Consider the following 24,089-nt stretch of genomic DNA (forward strand, 5'->3'; position numbering starts at 1 on the left):
TGAGATTTATTAATGTGTCTCTCCGTAACCAGGATTACACAGTAGTGAAGAAGAACTCTAGTGAGCGCTGTCAGGACCCGGTATCTGAGGGATGGGGAAGACCCCTGAGCCCAATCTTGAGGCCTCCACCTTACCCCCTGATACATGAGGACATCAATGACCAGAAGATCTTAGAACTCGCCTACAAGATGATAGAGCTGCTGACTGGAGAGGTGATACTGCTGGGAATGCTGGGACATTATAGTATTGTTATTAAGTGAAGATATGAATGATAACGGTATCATTGTATGTGTCAGGTTACTGTAAGGTGTCAGGATGTCACCATCTATTTCTCCATGGAGGAGTGGGAGTATTTAGAAGGACACAAAGATTTGTACAAGGACGTCATGATGGAGGTTCCCGAGCCCCTCACATCACCAGGTAATAGACAGGACTAAATACACACGGCCTATAATTATCTGTATGTAAAGAATGAATTCAGTCCCTGTATGTGTTTCCTCCAGTTCTATCCAGTGAGAGGATAACACCAGAGAGATGTCCCCGTCCTCTCCTTCCACAGGACTGTAAGCAAGAAAATCCCAATGCTCCTCAGGATCATCAGGTAGATGGAGAGAAGGTGTCATGAGATCTCCCCTATGATGTGTAGATGACTGTGAAGGTCTTGTGTTCAGTCTTGTTTTATCCACCAGTATTATATGTTTTATACTTGTGTAATGAGAACGGTGGAGGTGGCAGGATTAGAGCTGATCATAGATGTTACTTCTCCATCTGTCTGTGACTTTTACAATATTTGTTTCAGGGTGAAGATCTGATTCATATTAATACTATAGAGACACATGTGAGGGGTGATGAGCGATGTAAAGAGGAGACTTCTAAAGATAACTGCCCAGGTGAGTAGTAATAACCACTAAATGCAGAGAATTCACAGATCCTTCTCATTCAATGTCCAGTACCATTTTGTGTTACTTGTGAGCTCTGTCATCTTTAGTTTCACCCCTTCTACCAAAATACTAAATAAATATGGATGAAAATATATTGTTATAGACAAAGACATAGTTATAAAGTTTACTTTATATCCGAATGATTAACACAATACCTTTGCTAATTTTTCTTCTGCCTTTGATATCTGTTGGATATTGTGACAAACCTCACCAACAACACATGTGGACTGACGTTAATAAGAATTTGGAGGCAGCTGCTAACTCAAGTTGGGTTTCTAACAAATATCAGTGTCCAGGTCTCATCTTTTTTTATCAATGGATACATTTTGGTTATCTAGATAATGCAACCATTTGAAAGTCTCATAGACTTACATTTAGTTGTGACTTCTGGATTATCCAGCAAACACTGGAGCGATCTGACAGGTCACAAACTGCTGGATACTGACTGGAGCAGCACTATTAAAAGATGAAGACAAGAGCTGGTAAGTATAAGGCTAGGGGATGGGAAATTAGATTAGTAGCACCACTTCAGCGCTGAAGCAGTGCTTTAAGCCATAGGAATTTAAATTGCTTATCACAACACATATATCAGGTGGTTTCTCCAAATTCAACGTAAAATTCCTCTTTTAATGACTTCTGCAGTCTCAGAATTGTTGACCTCTTCACAACATCTTTAGCACTCAGTAGAGCCCCTCAGGACGTTATGATTTGCTGCAAACATGATGCTGCTTCTGGCAACATTTCTGAGAAATATTAATGCATTGCTCTTTGCAATGGCCTCCAGTTCACTAATATTACTGGGTTATAAAGAGAGTGGTCCAAAAATCACGAGAAGAGATCATTGCCTTGCACAAAGAAAGGATCCAAAAATATTTTAAAGGCATTGAATGTTCCTAGTAATATAGTTGGAAGCATAGTCCACAAGTTCAAAGTTAGAGGAACACTGGCTACATTGTCTGGATGTGGGAGAAAGAGTAAGCTGTGACTGTCTTCCCCCAACAGCCTCATGAAGTAGGTGGTTAAATATCTTCAAGAGACAGCAAGACAGCAAATGACTTTCTGCAAGATTTGATCTCGACAGTTACTGAGGTTTCAGACTCACAATAAACACTAATGGTATTCATGCCAGAATAGTCAGTGTCAATATGCTCAGAATGATGATAAATGAAACAAAAACTGGAACTTTCTGGGACTATGGATCAGTTGTATGTCTGGAGGAGGAATAATGAAGTATAAGCTAAAAAATAACACCCTACCTACAATAAAGCATGACCGCGGCTCGGAGATGCCCTAATGCTTACTTATTTAGTCTGACTAAAGAAAACTGTAGTTGAGTTGAACCATTTACTTTATTATTATTTCTGGAAGGTTATTCGAGTTTCAATAATTTTTTTGGTTCTACTTACTATTCTCCTCTTTCATGAATGTGCTTTAAGTTTCTCTGGGTCTTCATGTCCACCTGCACACCTTCCTCTCACCTTGTTGGTGGTGTGTTGCAGCCTCTCCTCTGGTTCCTCAGGGGGCACGAGAAACCGTTCAACTGTCTTTTATGTAGTCAGGTCCGGGGTTGTTTAGCTATGCAGCTAGGATAGGAATTGACTAGTCTGTACAGGAATCAGCTGGGTATAGCTTCTCTCTATACCAAGTCTTCCTTACTCCCTTTATATGTGTGTGAGTGTGGTATGCGCACAAGTGAGCTGTAGATTTAGATTGTGAACCCCAATGGGGACAGTGTTGATAATGTATGTAAAGTGGAATTAATTGTGTTTTATAATTAAACCATAATAATAAGGAAAGCATAATAATAAAATTAGGTCAGAACTGAAGATGTCTACTTTTTCCTACTTCTGCTGCCTTTTTATTATTGGAGAGAGTCATTGTTGGTTGGAAATACAATTAAGATTTTCTTTCACTAGTAGAATAATTTTAAAAAAGTGGACAAGTTTTGTATCTCTCCAATTGTACTGTCCTGTAGAATTATTCTGCCAGGTAATTTTTACAACACAATAAGCTCCTTTATGACTTGGCAATACAACCCATCAGCGCGGGACGCAACCACTTGCCCTCGCTATATTGAGAGATTTAAAAAATAAAAAAAAGGTGCAAGTCTCAGAAAATGGTGATGCAAACAATTTTTTCTTTCACTGCTAAATTAATAAAAAAAATAAAAAATGTTGGCATCACTGTTCATAATCATACAGATCTGGAGAATTACTTTACAAGATTATTTTTAATACACAATGAAAGTTGTAACAATAACATCCAAAAAACAAGGACAGAATTTGTGTGTGGATGGGGTGAGGCTGTTGCAATTTCAATGGATTTGGATTTTTTTCCCCATTTTTCAGTACATTTGTATAGTAAAATGAATGGTGTCATTCATTACTACAATTTATCCTGACAAAAAAAACAAGTCATCATATGCCTTAGAAAGTTATGTCTCTTGCAAAAAGAGGGGGAATATATTAAAAATCGAAAAAGAAAGTTTCCCTGATCCCTGAAAGGTTAACATTACTAATATGCCTATTGAATTTCTGCAAGTAGAATTAGGAATATTCATCATATTTAAACCAGCCATTTTATGACTAAGAAATTGCCTATCCTTCAGAAGATCCAGACATTGTTATACATTTGCATGGGTATTATGGGATTTATTAAGTATTGTAATAATTTGCATTATTATTATACTCATGAATTTGCCGTCGTTTATTAAAAATGTAAAATTCTGTTCTATGATTGTTAGTAAATGATTATTAACACAATCAATAACACTACATGGCATTACACTGATTTATCAAAAGTCTAATTTTGTCACAGATTTGTCTATTTTCTACTGAATTTTACAACTGAAATTTGTATGGAAATATTTTTATAGAAACGTTATAAAAGATAAATATTTTTATTAAGATTATATTATACTAAAATCTTTTGTTCTCAGCAGGTGACTGTATCACAAGCACAAAGGCACATCTAATATCTTCAGATTGGAAAACAGATGATCATCAGATCACACAAATTACATATAAAGAGCATGTCAGTATCCCAGATAATCCATCAGCCCTCCACAGTAAAGATCTATCATCAGATCCTTTTCAACAGGTCCTATCTTCTGATTCATTAGAGAAAAATAACAGGAGGGATGTTGACCATGAAAGATCTGAGAAAAGTCAAACAGAAGCAAGGAAATTTTCATGTTCAGAATGTGGTAAATGTTTTACGACTAGTTCAAAACTTGCTACACACCAGAGAATTCACACAGAGGAGAAGCCATATTCCTGTTCTATATGTGGAACAATTTTTAACCGTTACTGGAATCTCATTAGACATGAGAGAAATCACAAAGGAGAGAAGCCATTTTCATGTATAGAATGCGGGAAAGGTTTTCTTCAGAAATCAAATCTTTCTCAACATCAAAAATGTCATACACGGGAGAAGCCGTATTCATGTTCAGAATGTGAGAAATGTTTTAAAAGAAAATCAGGTCTTATTAAACATCAAAGAGTTCACACAGGGGAGAAACCATTCTTATGCGCAGAATGTGGGAAGTGTTTTAGCCAAAATTCACTTCTTGCTAAGCATCTAAGATGTCACACAGGAGAGAAGCCATATTCATGTTTAGAATGTGGGAAATGTTTTTCTCAGAAATCAACTCTTGTTGACCATCAAAAAATTCATACAGGCGAGAAGCCATTTTCATGCCTAGAATGTGGAAAATGTTTCTCTAAAAAATCACATCTTATTGGCCATCAAAGATCTCATACAGGGGAGAAGCCATTTTCATGTTCAGAATGTGGGAAGTATTTTAAACGGAAATCGGACCTTATTACCCATCATACAATTCACACAGGGGAGAAGCCATTCTGATTTTCAGAGTTTTAGAAGTGCTATAGCCAAAAATCATATTGTGCTAAACAATGGAGAAGTCACAAAGGAGACTTTCATGCTTAGAATTCACGTATGTACATGGTTTGCTGCCAGTGTTGTTTGAGTGTGTACTTAACATTTCTTGGTTGCTTCTTTTTGGGAAGAGTGACGTTTATGTTGAAAAATTACAAAAAAGTAAAAAAAATATATTTATCTGTGGAGAACACAAACTGTACCTTGACTTCTGGAAATAACAATGTGAGAGCTGCAAACAGAAGATATGATAGTGGTATTCTGAGTCAGAGAAAACCTAAAGGTGGGAAACAAGGAGCTTAAGACATTTCCCAAACTGAGACAACTGTCAGCAGATTTAAGGATTCTGGTAATGATTGTGTGATGGATGCGACCTGGGCACTAAATCGGTGGTGGGGAGGGGATGACTTCACCAGAAGAGGAGGGTGGTGGCATTGACATTAAAGGGTGGAGCGGCCTACTGCTGATGCCAATGGTTTGATCAGTCATAAGATCTGCCTGCTTGTCCTTTATTTCTCTAATGCTGTCAACATTGCTGATGCCGGGACGTTTTCATAACAATTAGGCTAGTATTGCTTTAGTGTCTGCTTTTATAATTACTTCATGTGAGTTTTAATATTCGTAAATAATTTTAAAAGTCTTATTAGCAGAGAAGATGAGTACTGGTATTTCCTTTTTCTCTTCGGTTCAACACAATACAAAGCCCTTTAGCTGTGTGGGATTTTTCTATTACGCAGTTCAGATACGTTTCATCAAATTATTTTTCAGAAGATTGCCTTACGAAAGAGAGCTAAAAAAATTTCTCTTTATCTTGATGACACTTCCGATGTCCAAACAATAGCCGGGTATCGTCTGCCTAGCCATCACTTTTTATCTGTACATTTTTTATCACTTTGCAGCTTGGCTTCCACAATTTCTGTCCTGTGACATTCCCACTCTTATCACGGGGAACTTTAACATCCTAATTGATAATCCACTCTCTCCATTTGCCACTCACTTTCTATCTCTAACTTCCTATACTAGATCGCTTAGTGAGCATAGGGTGCAAGTCGCGTTTACACTGTATGAATTATTATCTTTTATTCTGCAAAAGATTGGCATCCTGTTTACAGAGAAAGATAATGGTGAAAATTGTGTTTTTACCAATGCTCATTCACCATGATCTTGCAGTGTACATCCCCTTTTATTTCCCATACATAAAGATGACCTGGTCTTCCAATTTTGCTCAGTGTATAATTTTACCAACTCTGCTCTCCCATTCTCTGACCACAACCAACTCAAGACACCCCTACATACCATACTCACACATATATATATCTAATATATAAAGCTGAACGTGTGTATGTGTGTGTGTGTGTGTGTCCGGGATTGGCATCTGAACCGTCGCAGCTACAGCCACAAAATTTTGCACAGTCACACGTCTGGGTTACATACAGGTATATACTATATATAGGAGGAGATGACATACAGGTATATACTATATACAGGAGATGACATACAGGTGTATACTATATATAAGGGAGATGACAAACGTATATACTGAGGTGAAAATGAGAGGTGTGAGGTGAAAATGAAAAGGTGTGAGTGCAAAATGAGAGGAGTGAGGGAAAATAGTGGAGTGATCGGAAAATGACAGATGTGAGGTCGAAATGACAAGTGTTAGGGGGGAATGAGAGGAGTGAGGGGGAAAATAAGAGGAGTGAGGGGGAAAATGAGAGGTGTGAGGGAGAAAATGAGAGATGTGAGGGGGAAAATGAAAGATGTGATGGGAAAATGAGAGGCGTGATGGGAAAATAAGAGAAGTGAGGTGCTATAACTAACCACAGATATTTACTATGCCCAGGCAACGCCGGGCTCTTCAGCTAGTATATATATATATATATATATATATATATATATATATATATATATATATATACTGTATATATATATATATATATAAATCTACATGCCATAAATACTCAGCGTGTGTGAATAAATTCAGTTTGAATCTAATTCGATTTGAATTTAAGAAAAATCCGCATTTGTTATCGTGCGATTTTTTTTTCTAAATCACTTCCACATGGGTTTACCAAAATTGTGGCGCTATCTGCTATTTTTCTGAACCATAAAGAGCCACCTTAGGGTCAAAAATTGGAAAATACCTATACTCCCCTTAATGCTCACGTCTCTGGCCCCTCTACTACTCATCGTCACATCTTCTGATCCCCTCTACTCTTGTTGACACCAATATTTTTCTGGATTTTGTTTCAATCTTAAACAGTCGTTATGAAGGAACGTGCTCGGATAACGTGTTATCTAAGCATGCTTGGTTGTTATCCAAGTATCTTGGGCGTGCTCGGATAATATGTTCGAGTCCGTGCGGCTGTTAGAGAGCTGCAAAACATGCAGCCGCGGGGACTCGCACTTTTTGTGCGAGCACACTCAGATAACATTCGCTCATTACTATTAAACAACAATCAAATATGAATGTTTTTTACATACAAAATAGGACCAAGACAGATCAACTTCCTGGATCTAACAATTTACATTGATAGCAAGGGATCCATTCGCATGGATATTTATAGGAAGCAAATGTCCACTAACAGTCTCCTTCACTGGAACAGTTGGCATCCTCCAGCATTATTAACCAGAATCCTGGTTGGACAATATCTTCGCTCTAGACTAAATTTTTCTGAAGAGTCTATGTTTCTCAAAGAAAGTCAAAATCTAAACAATTGTCTGAGAGGGGTTCCCCGTAAAGAACACTGTATAAAACTTTCAATAGGGCAGAAAACAAAAATCGAGATTAATTCATTCGCTCTAACAAAGTCATACTATATAATAAGAAAGTTAGATGTATGTACCTTTGATGACCAACCTAGACAGATATATGGGATCATTCAGAGATATTGGACTATACTTCTAGCGGACCCAGATTTGAGGGAGATTGTTGGTTGACATCCGGAGATTACTTTCCGTAGAGGGAAGAATCTAAGAGAGTATTTAACAGATAGCCACTTCACTGCCAAAAGAATGATTAGACCATTGAACAGGCTTGACCAACACTATAGTTGTTCTAATGTTTTCTACTGATAACTACCTCGAAAGAAGGAGTTCATTAACCCCCTGGATAATTATAACTATTACATTAAGGATCGGATTCATTGCAAATTGAAGGATGTTATTTATGTGGCTAAATGCCCCTGTACAAAATTGTATGTTAGCAGCGCTATTCAAAAATTTAGGAGAACAATTTCTAATCATCTCAGCTCCATTAATACTGGAACTGATATCCCACTCTCACAACATATGAGAGGATTCCATACTGCTGAACCCATGGAATTGGAATTCTAGGGTATCCAAAAGCTGTAATTGTGTCTAAGGAAAGGAAACCTGGACAAAATTTTGTTGTGGGAGGAAGCCAGGTGGGATCTACAGTATAAGCTGAAATCCATGAGCCCTCATGGTCCCAATGAGGGTTTTATCTATAGTGCTTTCCTCTAATGGAGCCAAGATGTTCTATGTTCAATTTATTTTCATTTTTATTTATGTCTTTTTGTGGGTAGAAATTATTAATTTTCAGCATTAACATAACCTGTCATTTTATATACCATATATACTCGAGTATAAGCCGAGATTTTTAGCCCACTTTTTTGGGCTGAAAGTAACCCTCTCGGCTTATACTCGACTCATACCCAGGGGTCAGCAGGGGAGGGGGAGCGGAGCTGTGTAATAATACTCACCTGCTCCTGGCGCGGTCCCTGCACGTCCCTGGTTCCCCGGCAGCTTCTTCCTGTAGTGAGTGGTCACATGGTACCGCTCATTACAGTAATGAATATAGACCCGACTCCACTCCCATAGGGGTGGAGCCGCATATTCATTACTGTAATGAGCGGTACCATGTGACCGCTCACTACAGGAAGAAGGCGCCGGGGAACAGAGGTGCAGGGACCGCGCCAGGAGCAGGTGAGTATAACTCAGTGCGGATATTCACCTGCTCCCCATTCCACCGTTGGCGCGGCTGCATCTTCCGTGTCCTTTGCAGTGACGCTCCGGTCAGAGGGCACGATGACGCAATTAGTGCGCGCCGCCCTCTGCCTGAACGTCAGTGCAGAGGATGGGGAAGACACAGCGGCGCTCAGGGGTGGAATGGGAAAGGTGAGTATAGCAAGTGCCTGAGAGGTGAGTATGTAATTTTTTATTTTTTTAATCGCAGCAACAGCATATGGGGCAAATGTCTGTATGGAGCATCTTATGGGGCCATGTGCAGCATTAGGCCGGCGTCACACTAGAGAGTTTTACGGATGTATGAGAGGCGAAAAAACTACGCATTGCACACGGACCAATGATTCTCTATGGGGCAGCTCCTATCTGCCGTATATTTCTCAGCCGTATTTTACGGGCGTAGAAAATCGCAGCATGCTGCGTTTGTCAGCGTACTGCGCAAAAAATCCGCCAATGAAAGTCTATGGGGGCGATGAAAATCCGGATTGCACACGGACCAGCAGTGTAACTTGCGAGAAATACGCAGCGGTGTTCTAGAGAGAAGTCGGCAATTCAGCGCAGTGTACAGTAAAATCACACTGACAGGTTAGAATAGAATAGATCAAATAAATGTCTACACATAGTATAGGTATATATATGTACTAGCTGAAGAGCCCGGCGTTGCCTGGGCATAGTAAATATCTGTGGTTAGTTATAGCACCTCACTTCTCTTATTTTCCCATCACGCCTCTCATTTTCCCCCTCACATCTCTCATTTTCTCCCTTACACCTCTCATTTTCCCCCTCACTCCTTATTTTCCCCCTCCTCTCATTCCCCCCTAACACTTGTCATTTCGACCTCACATCTGTCATTTTCCGATCACTCCACTATTTTCTCTCACTCCTCTCATTTTGCACTCACACCTTTCATTTTCACCTCACACCCCTCATTTTCACCTCACACCTCTCATTTTCCCCTCAGTTTATACATCTTTGTCATCTCCCTTATATATAGTATACGCCTGTATGTCATCTCCTGTATATAGTATATACCTGTATGTCATCTCCCCTGTAAATAGTATATACCTGCTGTATGTCATCTCCTCCTGCATATTGTATATACCTATGTGTCATCTCCTGTATAGTATATACCTGTGTCATCTCTTCTGTATATACTATATACCTGTATGTCATCTCCTATATATAGTATATACCTGTATGTCATCTCCTGTATATACCTGTATGTCATCTCCCCTGTATATAGTATATACCTGCTGTATGTCATCTCCTCCTCTATATACCTATGTGTCATCTCTTTTATATAGTATATACCTGTATGTCATCTCCTCCTGTATATAGTATATACGTGTCATCTCCTCCTGTATATAATATATACCTGTAAGTCATCTCCTCCTGTATATAGTATATACCTGTGTCATCTGCTCCTGTGTATAGTATATAACTGTGTGTCATCTCCTCCTGTATATAGTATATACCTGTGTCATCTCCTGTATATAGTATATACCTGTGTGTCATCTCCCCTGTATATAGTATATACCTGTATGTCATCTCCTCCTGTATATAGTATATACCTGTGTGTCATATCTCCTGTATACGAGTAGTATATATCTGTGTGTCATCTCCCCTGTATATAGTATATATCTGTATGTCATCTCCTCCTGTATTAGACCGCGTTCACACATTATTTGGTCAGTATTTTTACCTCATTATTTGTAAGCTAAATTGGCAGCCTGATAAATCCCCAGCCAACAGGAAGCCCTCCCCCCTGGCAGTATATATTAGCTCACACATACACATAATAGACAGGTCATGTGACTGACAGCTGCCGTATTTCCTATATGGTACATTTGTTGCTCTTGTAGTTTGTCTGCTTATTAATCAGATTTTTATTTTTGAAGGATAATACCAGACTTGTGTGTGTGTTTTAGGGCGAGTTTCATGTGTCAAGTTGTGTCTGTTGAGTTGCATGTGGCTATATGCATGTAGCGACTTTTGTGAGATGAGTTTTGTGTGGCGACATGCGTGTAGCAACTTTTTGTGTGTCGAATTGCATGTGACACGTTAGTGTAGCAAGTTGTGTGCAGCAAGTTTTACGCGTGGCGAGTTTTGCGCGTGGCGAGTTTTATGTGTTGTGCGTTTTGAGTATGTGCAAGTTTTGTGTGAGGCAACTTTTGCATGTGTTGCAACTTTTGTGCATGTGGCAATCTTTCCGCGTGTGCAAGTTTTGCGTGTGGCGAGTTTTCCATGAGTTGAGTTTTGCACATGTGGCGAGTTTTGCGTGAGCCTAGTTTTGCATGTGGCGAGTTTTGCTCGTGGCGAGTTTTGAGCGGTGACTTTTGTGTTTTGACTTTTATGTGGCGAGGTTGGTGTATGTGTGGTGAAATGTGTGCTGAGGGTGATATATGTGTTCAAGCACGTGGTAGTGTGTGGCGCATCGTAGACTTGTGGTGCTGCGCCCCCTGCTGGCATAACATCACATGAACTAGAGCGTAGGAATTTTTCTGAATATTTTCTCACGCTAGCGTTCATATGAGTTTATACCAGCAGGGGGCGCTGCACCGCAAGTCTACGATGCTATGTTCCCCTGCTTTCAATTAATTCCCAAGATTTTACAGTCAGGAGCACAGCTGCATTAGCAGAGCTCCTGGCTGTAAAATGTTTTAACCCCTTCAGATGGATTTACAGCATGGAACGTGACTGAGCTGCGGAAAGGTATGGGATATTGTTGCTTTTTTCTTTTTTTTCTTTTACTGAACGAGGGTCCTCATTTGGATTAAGAGTATAATAAACTATTACAACACCCTGTCTTTATTTCAATAAAATACATTTTTCCTAATGTGTGTGTGTGTTTTATTAACCATTTACTACTATTGGATTAATAATGGATAGGTGTCTTATTGACACCTCTCCATTATTAACCTGGCTTAATGTCACCTTACAATAGCAAGGTGGCATTAACCCTTTATTACCCCATATCCCACCACTACAGGAGAGTGGGAAGAGAGAGGCTAAGTGCCAGAATAGGCGCATCTTACAGATGTGCCTTTTCTGGGGTGGCTGGGGGCAGATGTTTTTAGCCAGGGTGGGGGCAATAACCATAGTCCCTCTCTAGGCCATTAATATCTGCCCTCAGTCACTGGCTTTCCCACTCCCAGTTTTTTGTGGCAAAAATAGGGGGGTCGGCTTGTACTCGGGTCTGCTTATACTCGAGTATATACGGTACTTATTGTGAATAAAAATTTGATGTGTCTGAATATAAATTATGGAGTGCTATGAGGTCATAATGTAATGGATTAATATTTACATATATCCATATGAAATTTATTGATATATTGGGCAACACTAGATATATTTGAAAAGTTATATGTACCTTTCTCTATGCTTTGTCCTATCCTAATGGAGCAGTAGTGGGACTGAACCTAATAATATATTGTTCAGTGATGTATAACATCAGAATGAAGATTATTGATATGTATAATAATAAATAACAAAGTTTGGTGACATGTAATCAATAATTTGTAAACTTAACATTAAATTGGTATTTATATTTTCCTTAATAAGAAATAAGTCCAATTAAATGCACTTTAATTGACTGTGGAAAATACAACTCAGTCTAGCGATTTACACACCAATAACTGTGAACACTGGCACTAAGTCTAGTGTCATGCACATTGCTATTATTGCCAAGTTTGTAATTAAGTCCTCTGACCTACACAGTGGCAATTTACAATTTCAGAAATTTTGTCCAATGACCTGCACAATGATGCACAATATATACGAATTTACCTATGCTATGATCTGATTGGCTATTATCAACACTGCGCTATCATTGACGCTCTATTACACAAGTATGTATACGCCCCCAGCTGTAACAATGGGACTGTGCGTACAACCAATGAATGGCGAAGTCACCGATGATGCTCTGAAAGCAAAAGACCATTTCCTGTGATTGGTAGTACTACCGCCCAGACCGCTGGTCCCAGTGGTTGTGCTGTTACATGTGGCACCCATTTACTTATTGACAGATGGTGTGGTGTAAAAAAAAATTTAATATTACCTGTTCATCGACTTTGGCACATATTCTTTTTTGTAACAAATGCTTTTTAATACTTAAGAATTTGCTTTTGTGTTTTCAAACACAATTATCTATCCCCTTTCCAAAAAGGAAAAACTAAGAAATGATAGGTCATGCCAAAAAATATTACAGCAGTATTAGCCTGTAGTACAAGTGTGGAGTGTACTTCATCAAATCAGACTAATAATTCCAGTGACAAAAATTCAGTAGCCTTGTTTATGGCACTTTCTGAAGTAGTCCGAGTTAATCGTTTTGTCTTCTTTATGCAATACTGGCAAAATACCCGCAGCTTCACTCGTGGAATATTATGTAAAGGTAAATTTGTAAAAATGTTGGGTCTTCATTTGCTACAGGAAGCATCAAACCTATTTTGTGGTATTTGGCCCTGGACTTTAATACTTGACATCTGAAAAGATTAATTGTATCTCCTAATATTTTGCAGAAAATGCTTTGACTGACAGGAGTGTAATCACTCCTGCAATGTCTAGCGCTGAGCTCCCATGAGAAAGTTCACTGGAGTTTATAGCTGAACCCTGGTGATTTCACTTATGGCACTGTGAAGAAACAGGATTGTATCTTAATTAACCAGACAACTATTTTTAGTAAACCAAAACAATATGCTGTTATCTATACTTTTGGTTGTGTAAGCCCGTACTATTGAATTGTAAGCTAATATTTCATATTACAAAGTGTGCTCTTATCTTTGACTAGTGATGTTTGCTGATATTCTAATTATGCATTGTATTATGGAGCCAGTCTGTTGACTTCGAAAGCAGAGAGGGAAAAACTATGCAAATAGATTAAATAATCAAATAACGCTACTTGATTTCATCACCATTCTTCCCATTATCTGTGATGCTGGACTATAGGACACTTGTTAAATCTAAAAATAGGTTACATGCATCTGTATAAAGAGACTCAGAGACAGCGAGACCGAGAGAGACAGCTAGAGACTCTGCCAAGACATCCATACATCCAAAAGGACCAGAGACAGGACAGCAGCCATTTTACATCATGGCACCATTCATGAGGAATCTATCATTCTACAGGAAACAACCTAGAGGTTTTCGGCCCCGGTTGGAAGAATACAGATCTGCCCAATTGACTAACTCTGAACCATGGATACATTTGAAAAGCCAGGTTGTGACTCTCTTACCTGGCTTTGTACCTCAATGGACTCATCTTCCTATGCTTGTCATTACCTCCTGTCTGTGTGCATGCCACAGGTGGAGCAACCGACCCTGGAAGATGAAGCCAGGTTGTGATCCTCAGATCAACTGGCCTTGTATGGACTGTCATCTTCCTACACTTGTTACGTCCTCTCTTTGTGCATGGCACAGGTGGGGTAGCGACCCTGGAAGCTCTCAAGCAACATCTGCTATCCCAGCGAGTCAGCAGAAGGTGTGAGACTCTAATGTGCACTATCCTGGGGAATTGTGCTGGGACTGTTCTACATGTTATCTGCCTGTCTTGTGGCTCAATAAAGCATTGTCACACTGTTTTACCTTCACCCTGTGTTTTCTGAGTAGCGTTATGCCCACATTAAAGGGAGAGCAGGCGTTCAGAGGGACGAACCCTGGTCCATGTAGTTTCGGCTAGGTGATCGGGCCCTCCACGTGTCTCCACAGGCATCTCACGCTGCATGAGAACTTTCTACGACAGCTCAGCGATAGACACTGCAGGAGCGATTTCGTGCCTGTCAGTGTCATCCGGATGACAGGGAGTGGTCATGGATGTGACTGCTCTCCAAATCATCATGGAACAGTATGGATTATCTTTACATCGGATAAATGGTTGTTTATTATATTGTTTTATTCCAGGGGATATGGGTATCGGTGGATTAGTTGTAAGGTGAGTATATGGTTTATTATTTTATGCTTTTTACAGGTGACAATCGCTTCAATGGAATAGGCGTAACGTGAGTATGACTGCATTTTATTTCAAATAAGGAAGTCAGTGTTTTTCTTTCAAATAAAGGACTTTATTCTGGCTGTGTCTTTTTTACAATCTAACTATGGGGTTAGTAATGGAGAGGCATCTTATAGACACCTCTCCATTAATAACCTGTGGGCTTGATATCAGTGACCATAAAACAGCTGACATCAACCCCACAAATATTACACCACTTGCCACAGCACCAGCGCAAGTGGGAAAAGAGCAGAGCAAAGTGCCAGAAATGGCGCATCTATTAGAGCATGACTGTATTGAAAAAATTACCCAGGAAACGGAGGTTTCAGTCATGTTACCAATGTCCCAATAGATAACCCAGACCATGAGATGTTTGTGGATGGATCGCGGTATGGTGTGGATGGCCAGTTCTACAATGGATATACTGTGGTTTCTCTCCATGAAACCATAAAAGCAGAACCGCTGCCCTCACATATGTCCGCCCAGGTAGCTGAATTCCGTGCCCTAGAAGAAGCCTGCAGACATGCTAAAGACCATGCTGCCACCATTTATACAGATAGCAGCTATGCTTTTGGTATTGCTCACGACTAAGGACCTATATGGAGAACTCAATCTTTCCTCACAGTGGCAGGCAAGCCTATCTAGAATTATAAATCTGTCCAACCCCTGATGGAGGCCCTACTTTTAGCCAAGGAAGTTGCCATAGTGAAAGTCAAAGGCCATGCTGAGGAACTCAACCACATCTAAATGTAACCACCTGGCTTACCAGGCTGCAAAATCTGCAGATTGCCAACCAAAGACATCCCTGCCGGGATGGGAGCTGTACAAATGGCCTCCACCGTGGACCCACCTGTGTCCTATGACTTTCTCCAGCAGCTACAACAGGCTGGTGTTTATGAACTCGCAAGATAGCAATAACAGGGAGCTTTGCAGTCACCAGAACGATTGTGGCATGTGGGGGACAAAGTTTACCTTGGGTTCTGTATCCCATGATGGCTCAAGCCACCAAAGGCAATACCCATCAAAGACTGCCATGACAGACCTCGTCCACCACCATTGGTATGTTTGTGGGTTCAGTGTCACTGCAGCAAAACACGTTCAAGCCTGTCTGACCTGTGCGCTCAACAACGTGGTGCGCACCACTAAGATGCCTATGAAACACACACCAAGGCCCCTGTACCCATTACAGCATCTTTAGATAGACTACATTCAACTTCCCAAGATGCAAACCTATGAATATGTATGTGTGTGTCAACCGCTTCTCAGGATGGCCAGAGGCGTACCCAGTGTGTAAAAAAAACGCCAAGGCTACAGCGAAGAAACTGATCTCAAAAGTTGTCTGCGGACACAATGTGCATGAGACCATAGAGTGACAGAGCCACCCATTTTACCTGAGAAGTAATGCAGGCAATAATGTCCACCCTGGAAGTGGAACAGGCTTTTCCTCAGTACCATCCATGAAGTAGCGGTAGACTGGAGAGATTGAATGGGATCCTGAAACTGAAAATCCAAAAAGCCATGGTTGTCACGGGTAGACCATAGACAGAATGCTTGCCCCTTGCACTCTTCTCAATCAGGTATACTCCCAGCAAAAAGAGAGGCCTTAGCCCATATGAGGGATTATTTGTATTTTGCACAGCAATTCCAGATGCAACATGATAGGCTGTATACTTATGTAATTGCACTTACAAAACAATTGACATATTCTCTCGAGTTTACTCTTCTCTTCCAGATTCTGTGGAAGGGAGCCACCCCCTGGGGCCCCGAGACTAGGTGGTGGTTCAGATACATGTTAGGAGGGGCCTTGAGCCTTGATTTGATTGACCCTTCCAAGTTCTGCGGACAACCGAGATGGGCGAAAAGCTGGAGGGAAAGCCCAACTTAATCCACACCTCACACTGCAAGGAGACAGCCGAGCCCAAGAAAGCCACCAAATGATGTGGATTCACACCCTCTCCCTTATCCTTTTTGCCTTGATAAATGGGGGCTCATTGAGGGCTATGTCCCAAGATAGAAAGAATGGGGAGCTAGTAACTACTTTCTGGTTTAATGCCTCAGACCCTGTAGTTAGTTATAAATTTTACCTGTGTAACATGGTCTCCTGCCCTAGGGTGGAGTGGCAGCATGGGGACACCTATAAACTCACCCAAAAGTATATATGCGTCACCACCACCAATACTGGCTTTGGGTCTGATTGTGAGTCCTGTAATATGGTGGGGTGGAAAACTGGGCCTACAACCCTTTCCTTAGCCCCAGAAAAGACAAGCAGCAAGGGTACATATGCTATTGTTGAATTCATGATACCATTCCATATTGTGACTCCAAGTACAAACTACACAAATATGCAACTGAAAACCAGAGACACAAACATAACACCAGCTGTCATTAATACGATGTATTTTATTGTCTATGATCACACATGGAGATCTGCTACATCCATTAAACCTGGGCACAAACACATGCTGTGGGCTTTCTGACCCCCCTTCCTTCCAACTCTTGCTCCCTGCTGACAATACAGCTGTAACATGAAACTCTAGTGTGGGACTCTGTTCCCCCTCTGTCTCGAATGCAGGAGTGTGCAGAAAACCAGTCCTTTGAAACCATGTGCTCTTTTGTTCATGTACAAACTTAATAGTAAGGCATAACTTCACCCCAATTAGTGACAGAGATATGAAAGTTATATATTTGATAGATGCATTGTCTGGACCATCACCCAGTGTGTTTTCCAACTTCCTGTACCCTTGGTATCCGAGAAACGAATTACTGCTTACTCGTGGTGCATAGCCAAGTCATGTTTGGTCTTAATAGAATGCTATTTGCAAAACATGATCGATTGCAATTCTGTCGTTGCTATACGAGGTTGCATCCTGGAGCTATGGTGGATATGAATGTTCCATAACTCAGTCCCTCTGAGATAGTAGGAGTGCACTCCATAGCTCCGCCCACTCAGTGATGTCACAACCAAGGGGTATAAGACCGTGAGCGCTCATTTTTCACTAGCCTTTGACCAGGAAGCTAGCTGAGAGACGCTCTGTAATGCATCTTGATGTATAGCCCCTCCCCTGCAACGCATGCTCTGCTATGAAATGACATAAGGAACTATAAGTTTTTTTTCAACATGAATCCCTTTTTATTTGTAATTGTTTATACATACGATACTTGACTTCGTTCAGAATATCTTTTTACCCACTTTTAAACACTGCATACCTTTTGGAGTAAACTAGCTTTGTTTCTCTTTGCTCTATAACGTACAGTCACGTATATTGGCTCCAGACTCTCTAATTTAGAGATAGGAGCTGGTGGCAGCAGAAATTGTCCTGTGCTTTTGGGGAAAACTGGCAGCGACGGATGGTGTTGATAACTATTGTTCCCGCCTGAGTGGGAGTAGTTATATCGCCCTTGCTGCAGTGTGCCCATTAGCCAGTACATAGTAAGGCAGCCTTTCTGGTGACTAATCATCCTAGGTGCAGTACCTGGTCTGACCTGAGGGTAAGGGGGGCGCCAGACAGCTGCAAGTTCCAAACCGGAACTGGGAAGTGGAATATAGATAAATTGCCTTCAGAAAAGAACTGAGGCAACCAAACAACCCCGGTTCATGACATACTGGTGTGAGCGGTGGGGAGGATAAAGTTATCCTCCCTGTGATTCATGACACCAGCCTTTCTACTTCTTTTGACCCTCACATGTATATTGACTTTATTGGCATTCCAAGAGGAATACCAGATGAATTCAAAGCCAGACATCAAGTAGCAGCAGGATTTAAATCGCTATTCCCCATCATTACAGTGAATAAAAATGTTAACTGGATAAATTATATATACTATTGCCAGCTGTTGGATGCCAACTCTGACAAGTGAATGAATGTGGCACCTGTATAGTTTCCTTGCTTCTTGTGGCTTGCGTGTGTATGTCCACCCGATTGTGTGACAGGCAGACCAATCTGGAGAATTTAGTGAAGCTGTGTAGGAAGACCGGCTTCTATTAGAGGATGAGAATGTCTCTTGGGGAGTCTGTAGACATGCACTTTGACTGGAACAGCTACCCACTGCCACAAGAGAAGAGAATTCTGAGAGCAGTATTTATATTTAACTATCATTGAGTAAAACAGGTGACCGGCGCAGCTGCATCGCTCCGGGAAATCAAGGCAAGATCGACTCCAGGGTCACGGGTGCCAACCATATGAAACAATGCTGATTAAAGGTCCAAATTCACAATTCAAGGAAGGAAATAGCACTCACCATCCCAAACAAATGTCATTTATTGTGGATTCATATAAAACAGAGGCAGGGAAGCTTACTAGTGGAAACGCAATGGATGATTGCCGTTTCGCGCTGAATTGCGCTTCTATGGGACCTAGGTGGGAAGGAAATGACGAGCCTCATATACACGTATAGAGTCTCCTCTCCTACTACGTCATCCGAAACAGTGGAGACCTCCAACTACCTATTAAAACTTAGTGAACAACAAAATATAAAAACAAAACAACATTACACAAAACACATAAATTTTCTAATAAAAAACATTGCTTGAGTTATAAAAAAACAGACATGTCTACTTTGTCATTAATTCCTGAGGCAGCCTGAGCGCGGGTATGTATAATCCACCTGGCTTCCTTTCTAAGCAGCATCTTATTGAGATTTCCTCCTTGTGCAGGCAATTTCACTACCTCGATACCAGCAAACCGTAATATTTCTGGGTTGCCAGCGTGGATTTCTCTAATATGATTAATTAATCTAGGGACCCCTTTACGAGAAAGAATAGAGTTAAAACGCTCTCGAAATTGGACAAAAAGTGGGCAAATGGTTTTACCAATGTAAAGAAAACCACATGGCCAAAAAATAACATATACAAGATAACGAGATATAATCACGTATTACATGTGAAACCCCCGCTATGTTCAAGTATTTCGTGGTCAAATGAAAGGAGCAAAATGAGCAGTTCCCACATTTAAAATTACCCATTGGTATGCTCAGTTTTTTGATTCAGCTCAGATACAATTCTGCACTAATAGGTCTTTATGATTTTTAGTCCTCCTGTTTTTCACCAATGGACCTCTTGCAACTATATCTGAGATTTCAAACTCCTTCTCTAACAGATGCCTGTTATTATTTATCGCTGTTGTAATTTGCATGTCCATTGGACCAAATTCAAAATTGAATATAAATCTTTTACCTTTCTTATTATATGGTGCTTGAATCTTCTTTCTCTGTACAGTAGAAAGGTTACCATCATTAGAGGCATTAGCTCTATCTAGGGCTATAGCTAAAACTGTTTTGGGATAGCTCCTTTTGAAAAATCTGTTATACAGATCCAGAGACTGTTTTCTAAACCGTTCAGGATCGTTGTTAATCCTCTTTAATCTTAAAAATTGGCTAAATGGTAGAGATTTAAATGTAAAGGATAAGCACTGTTGAAGTGCAGCAATTAATTGGTAGAGGAGGGCTTCTGAAAAACCTCTGTCTTCAGAAACCCCTCCATCACCCTAACCCGCACATCCAAAAACGCCAACTCACTGCCCCCAAATTTGGAGGTGAATTCTATATTCATTGGACGTGTTCAAAAACTCCACAAACTCAGTAAATGAATTCTGGGAACCATCCCAAATCATGAATATGTCATTGACTAATCTCAAAAAAGCCTAATGTGCATCAAAAATATACATATTTCTCTTCAAAAACCGCTAGGTACAAATTAGCAAATGTACATGCAACGGGAATACCCATTGCGGTTCTCACCCGTTGCAGATACCTAGAATCCAAACATTTGAAGGCATTGTGTTCCAAAATAAATCTCATCCCCTCATACATAAAATTAATGAAGTCCTTGCTATTATCTGTACTAGATGAATCTATTTTAATTGCCTCCACCCCTTCCCCTTGTGGTATTCTCATGTACAAGATTTCTACATCTATTGAAACCAATGAGAAATTATCCTGCCAGTCAAATTCTCTCAAAGCCGATAAAAATTTGCCCGTATCCGTTATATACGACGGTACAGATTTCAAAAGGGGACAGAGTAGCCAATCAACATATTTCAATAAAGGTTCTGACAATGAGCCTATCCCAGAAAAAATGGGGTATATGATACCAGTGGGGTCTGCATGGGAATTCTGGCAAGAGGTTTATGCCTGTGAGAGATAAAACCCCATTTTCCACCTGTTTTCTGATGAAGATTCTTAACAAATTTTTAAAGCTCTTTTCACAATAAAAAAAATTGGAAAGATATTATAACTAGAAAGGCTGATGAGGGGGCAATACAGTTTTGTTATCTAGGGACTATTATTTAGAAGAAGCATATAGACAATTATCTGATGGTAATACTTATTCACCATTAAAATCTGATCCTACCAACAAGTTGAAAAATGAGTTAAGTTTGCTTCAATGGCAACTCAACGTCTACTAGGTTAAGTTGCTGGTGGTGCAGTTGCTGCCAAATCGCTTTGTGGATTCCACTACTTTTCAGTAGGATAGTATGCACCCATACTGCAGGCAGATAAGCAGCTCCCATTATTTCTCACAGAAAGTGGTGTCTGCAGTTTTCTCTCACATGCAGGAGAACGTATGCTACTCCCTGGACTTGTCATTGATCTGGAAAGTTAAATGCACCATCGTCACATGGAGCAGCCATTATGTACAGTGATAGCATATGTCTTTCATGGCTCACTGGGTCAATATTTCGAGGGGCAGTAATGCACCAGTAGAAAACCGACGGAGGTGGGGTGGGTTTATATCTCTACAGTTTGACAGTAGGTCTGTTTCCTACACCAGGTAGCACTTTATCCACACCTTATACCCAACATCAACAGTGCAGAACATTGCTTCCCCTTTCCACACTCAGTCTTTTTGTTCTTTTAATCTTAAACGATATCACTGACAATTATAGAGGAGGTGTTGGGTGATCTACATTTTCAAAAGCTGTAGAAAGAACCAGGAGAATCAGCAGGGAGTAGGGACCATTAGCTTTAGCAGATAGTAAAGTCTCTAATGATTACCTAAGTTCAGTTCAGTAGAGTGGTAGTAAAGTCTCTAATGATTAACTAAGGTCAGTTCAGTAGAGCGTAAAGAGCGGTAGCCAGATTGTAAAGGGCGTAGAAAAGCGTTATCTGAAATATAGTGGATCAGACCACAGCAGACTACGGTAAGTTACAGGAATATAGATATAAAGAGGATTAGAGACAGATCTGCAATTAGCAAAGCAGTTGTGGTCAAGGGATGGGTTTTTCTTTAGTAAAGGGGTTATGACTAGTGATGAGCAGAAGAGAATGGTGGTGCTCAGGCATAGTTATTACTCTATCGAATATTGCCGGTGCTCGAGGGCCATGCTTGAGTCCCCGCCCAGCATGTTTGGCGCCTATTAGACAGGCAATGAGCATGCGGGGATTGCCCGCCATACACTGTAATGCCGTAGCCATGTTGCATATGGCATTACTGTGATTGGACAGCCGCAGCTTGTCATGGGGTCTAATATAAGACCCAGTGATGTGATGCTCAGTACAGTGTGGTCAGAAGGCAGTACAGGGAGAGTTGTTATAGGACGGAGAGAATATTTTAGAGCAAGGATAAAGCCTGGGATTAATATTGCAAATACAGTACTTGTATAATGCAGCTGCAGTATTATAACAACAGTCCTATTCAGGGCTAAATATTTTCCTTTCTCTAGCAAAACCACTGTTACCTGCATTCAGTGCAGTGATAGTTTTGGATTAAGGAGAGATGGAAATATCTCCTTGTATAATGGGTCGAGAAGGGTGAACAACCAGTAATCAATGTTGGGCAAAATGCGTATAACGCGAAGGTACCAGGAAAGGCAGAGAGATATAAAGTCAGCCATGTGTGCTAGGTAAGACTTCCCTGTCCCCACCCAGAAGACGACTCTCCATCTCCTCCTCCTCCTCTTCATCTCATCCACACTGAACAGACAGGATGAAGCTGGTGTAGGTAGTACCCACTGTAGCACAGGCAACCATCTCCTGCTCGTCCTTCTCATTATCACCTAATCCTTGCTGAAAAGATTAGATGAGGCTGGGTAGCATCACCCTGTTTACTTTCTTCCTCCATCTCCACCTGGTCCGCATGCAAAGCTTCCTCTTCAATTGTGAGCAACAAGCATTTGAGTACACACAGAAGCGGGATAATTATGCTGATTATAGGATAATCGTCGCTCACCAGCTTGGTTGATTCTTCAAAGTTTTGGTAGAACTTCACAGATTTCAGACATCCATTGCCAACTCATTGGTTGTTATGTGCGAGGCTGACCATCATACCAACAGGCAATAGTGCCATCTGCTGCTCACAAAACCTTGCCGACGTGTAATGTGGAGTTGCAATGCATAATCACACACCGGTCTGAGTTAGCACTGTTAGACCAGAGGAGGCTCTAGCTGAGTTGCGGAAATGGGCGCACACACGGCGTATCTTCACAAGTAGCTCAGGCAAATCGGTGTAGGTCTTCAGAAACTATTGAACCACTAAGTTGAGCACGTGGGCCAGGCATGGTATATAAGCGATCTTGCCAAACATCAGAGCCCCCACCACATTGCGTCCATTATCACACATGACCATGCTTGGTTGTAGGAGCAGCGGCGAGAGCCAAAGAGCTGTCTGGTCTGATATACTATTCTACAATTCTGTGGCCGTATGTTGTCACCTAAACAAATTAGAATCAGCAGAGCCTGTTGCTGCTTGACCAAGGCAGTGCTTACAGCTTCTGACTATTATGGACAACGTGCTCCCAGATACAATTCGGAGGAGGGAATGCAGGACTTAATGTAGGAGGGGGAGGAAACCCTGATTGAACAAGGGTAAGCAATTATTGGCGCCAGTTGCACATATTCCGTCCCTGAGACCAAATTAACCCCGGCCTCCACAAGGTTCTCCAGGGTGCAGTCAGGGAAATGTAGCTTCCCTGGCCACAAACACTTGTCCAGATGTCGGTCATTAAGTGTACCTTCCCAGTAACTGTGTTGGTCAGGAGATGGGTGATGTTATGGGACACATGCCGGTGTAAGGTGGGGACGGCGCATCAGGAAAAATAGTGGTGGCCGGGGACCGAGTACCGAAGGATGTCCAATGCCATAGGTTTAAGAAAGTCTCAGTGAACTCAAGCCTAAACTGCAGCATTTCCAGGGCAAGCAGTCCCATTTAGTGTTTGGACCTGTGGGTGGGTGGCTGGGTATTTGCGTTTGTGTTCTAAGGCCTGGGGTAAGGACTGGTGAACACTGTGCTCGGATAAAGAATTGGATGTGATTGCTCATGATGCCTGCGAATGTGCAACGACAGGT

The 24,089-nt window shown here is 41.0% G+C and overlaps 1 protein-coding gene across 1 annotated transcript in view; it reads left to right on the plus strand.

The window, feature by feature from the left end:
* Nucleotides 1-4,985, plus strand: part of LOC143767442 (uncharacterized) — a 36,680-nt gene extending 31,695 nt beyond the window's left edge. Inside the window, exons 3-7 of the mRNA XM_077255779.1 lie at nucleotides 33-212; nucleotides 297-420; nucleotides 504-601; nucleotides 800-890; nucleotides 3,883-4,985. Coding sequence (XP_077111894.1) covers nucleotides 33-212; nucleotides 297-420; nucleotides 504-601; nucleotides 800-890; nucleotides 3,883-4,805 — 1,416 coding nt within the window. The 3' untranslated portion in view covers nucleotides 4,806-4,985. The remainder of the gene's footprint in view (nucleotides 1-32; nucleotides 213-296; nucleotides 421-503; nucleotides 602-799; nucleotides 891-3,882) is intronic.
* Nucleotides 4,986-24,089: the final 19,104 nt, after the last annotated feature.

This window comes from Ranitomeya variabilis, chromosome 4 (genome assembly GCF_051348905.1).
Source record: "Ranitomeya variabilis isolate aRanVar5 chromosome 4, aRanVar5.hap1, whole genome shotgun sequence".
In the NCBI taxonomy this organism is placed as follows: domain Eukaryota; kingdom Metazoa; phylum Chordata; class Amphibia; order Anura; family Dendrobatidae; genus Ranitomeya; species Ranitomeya variabilis.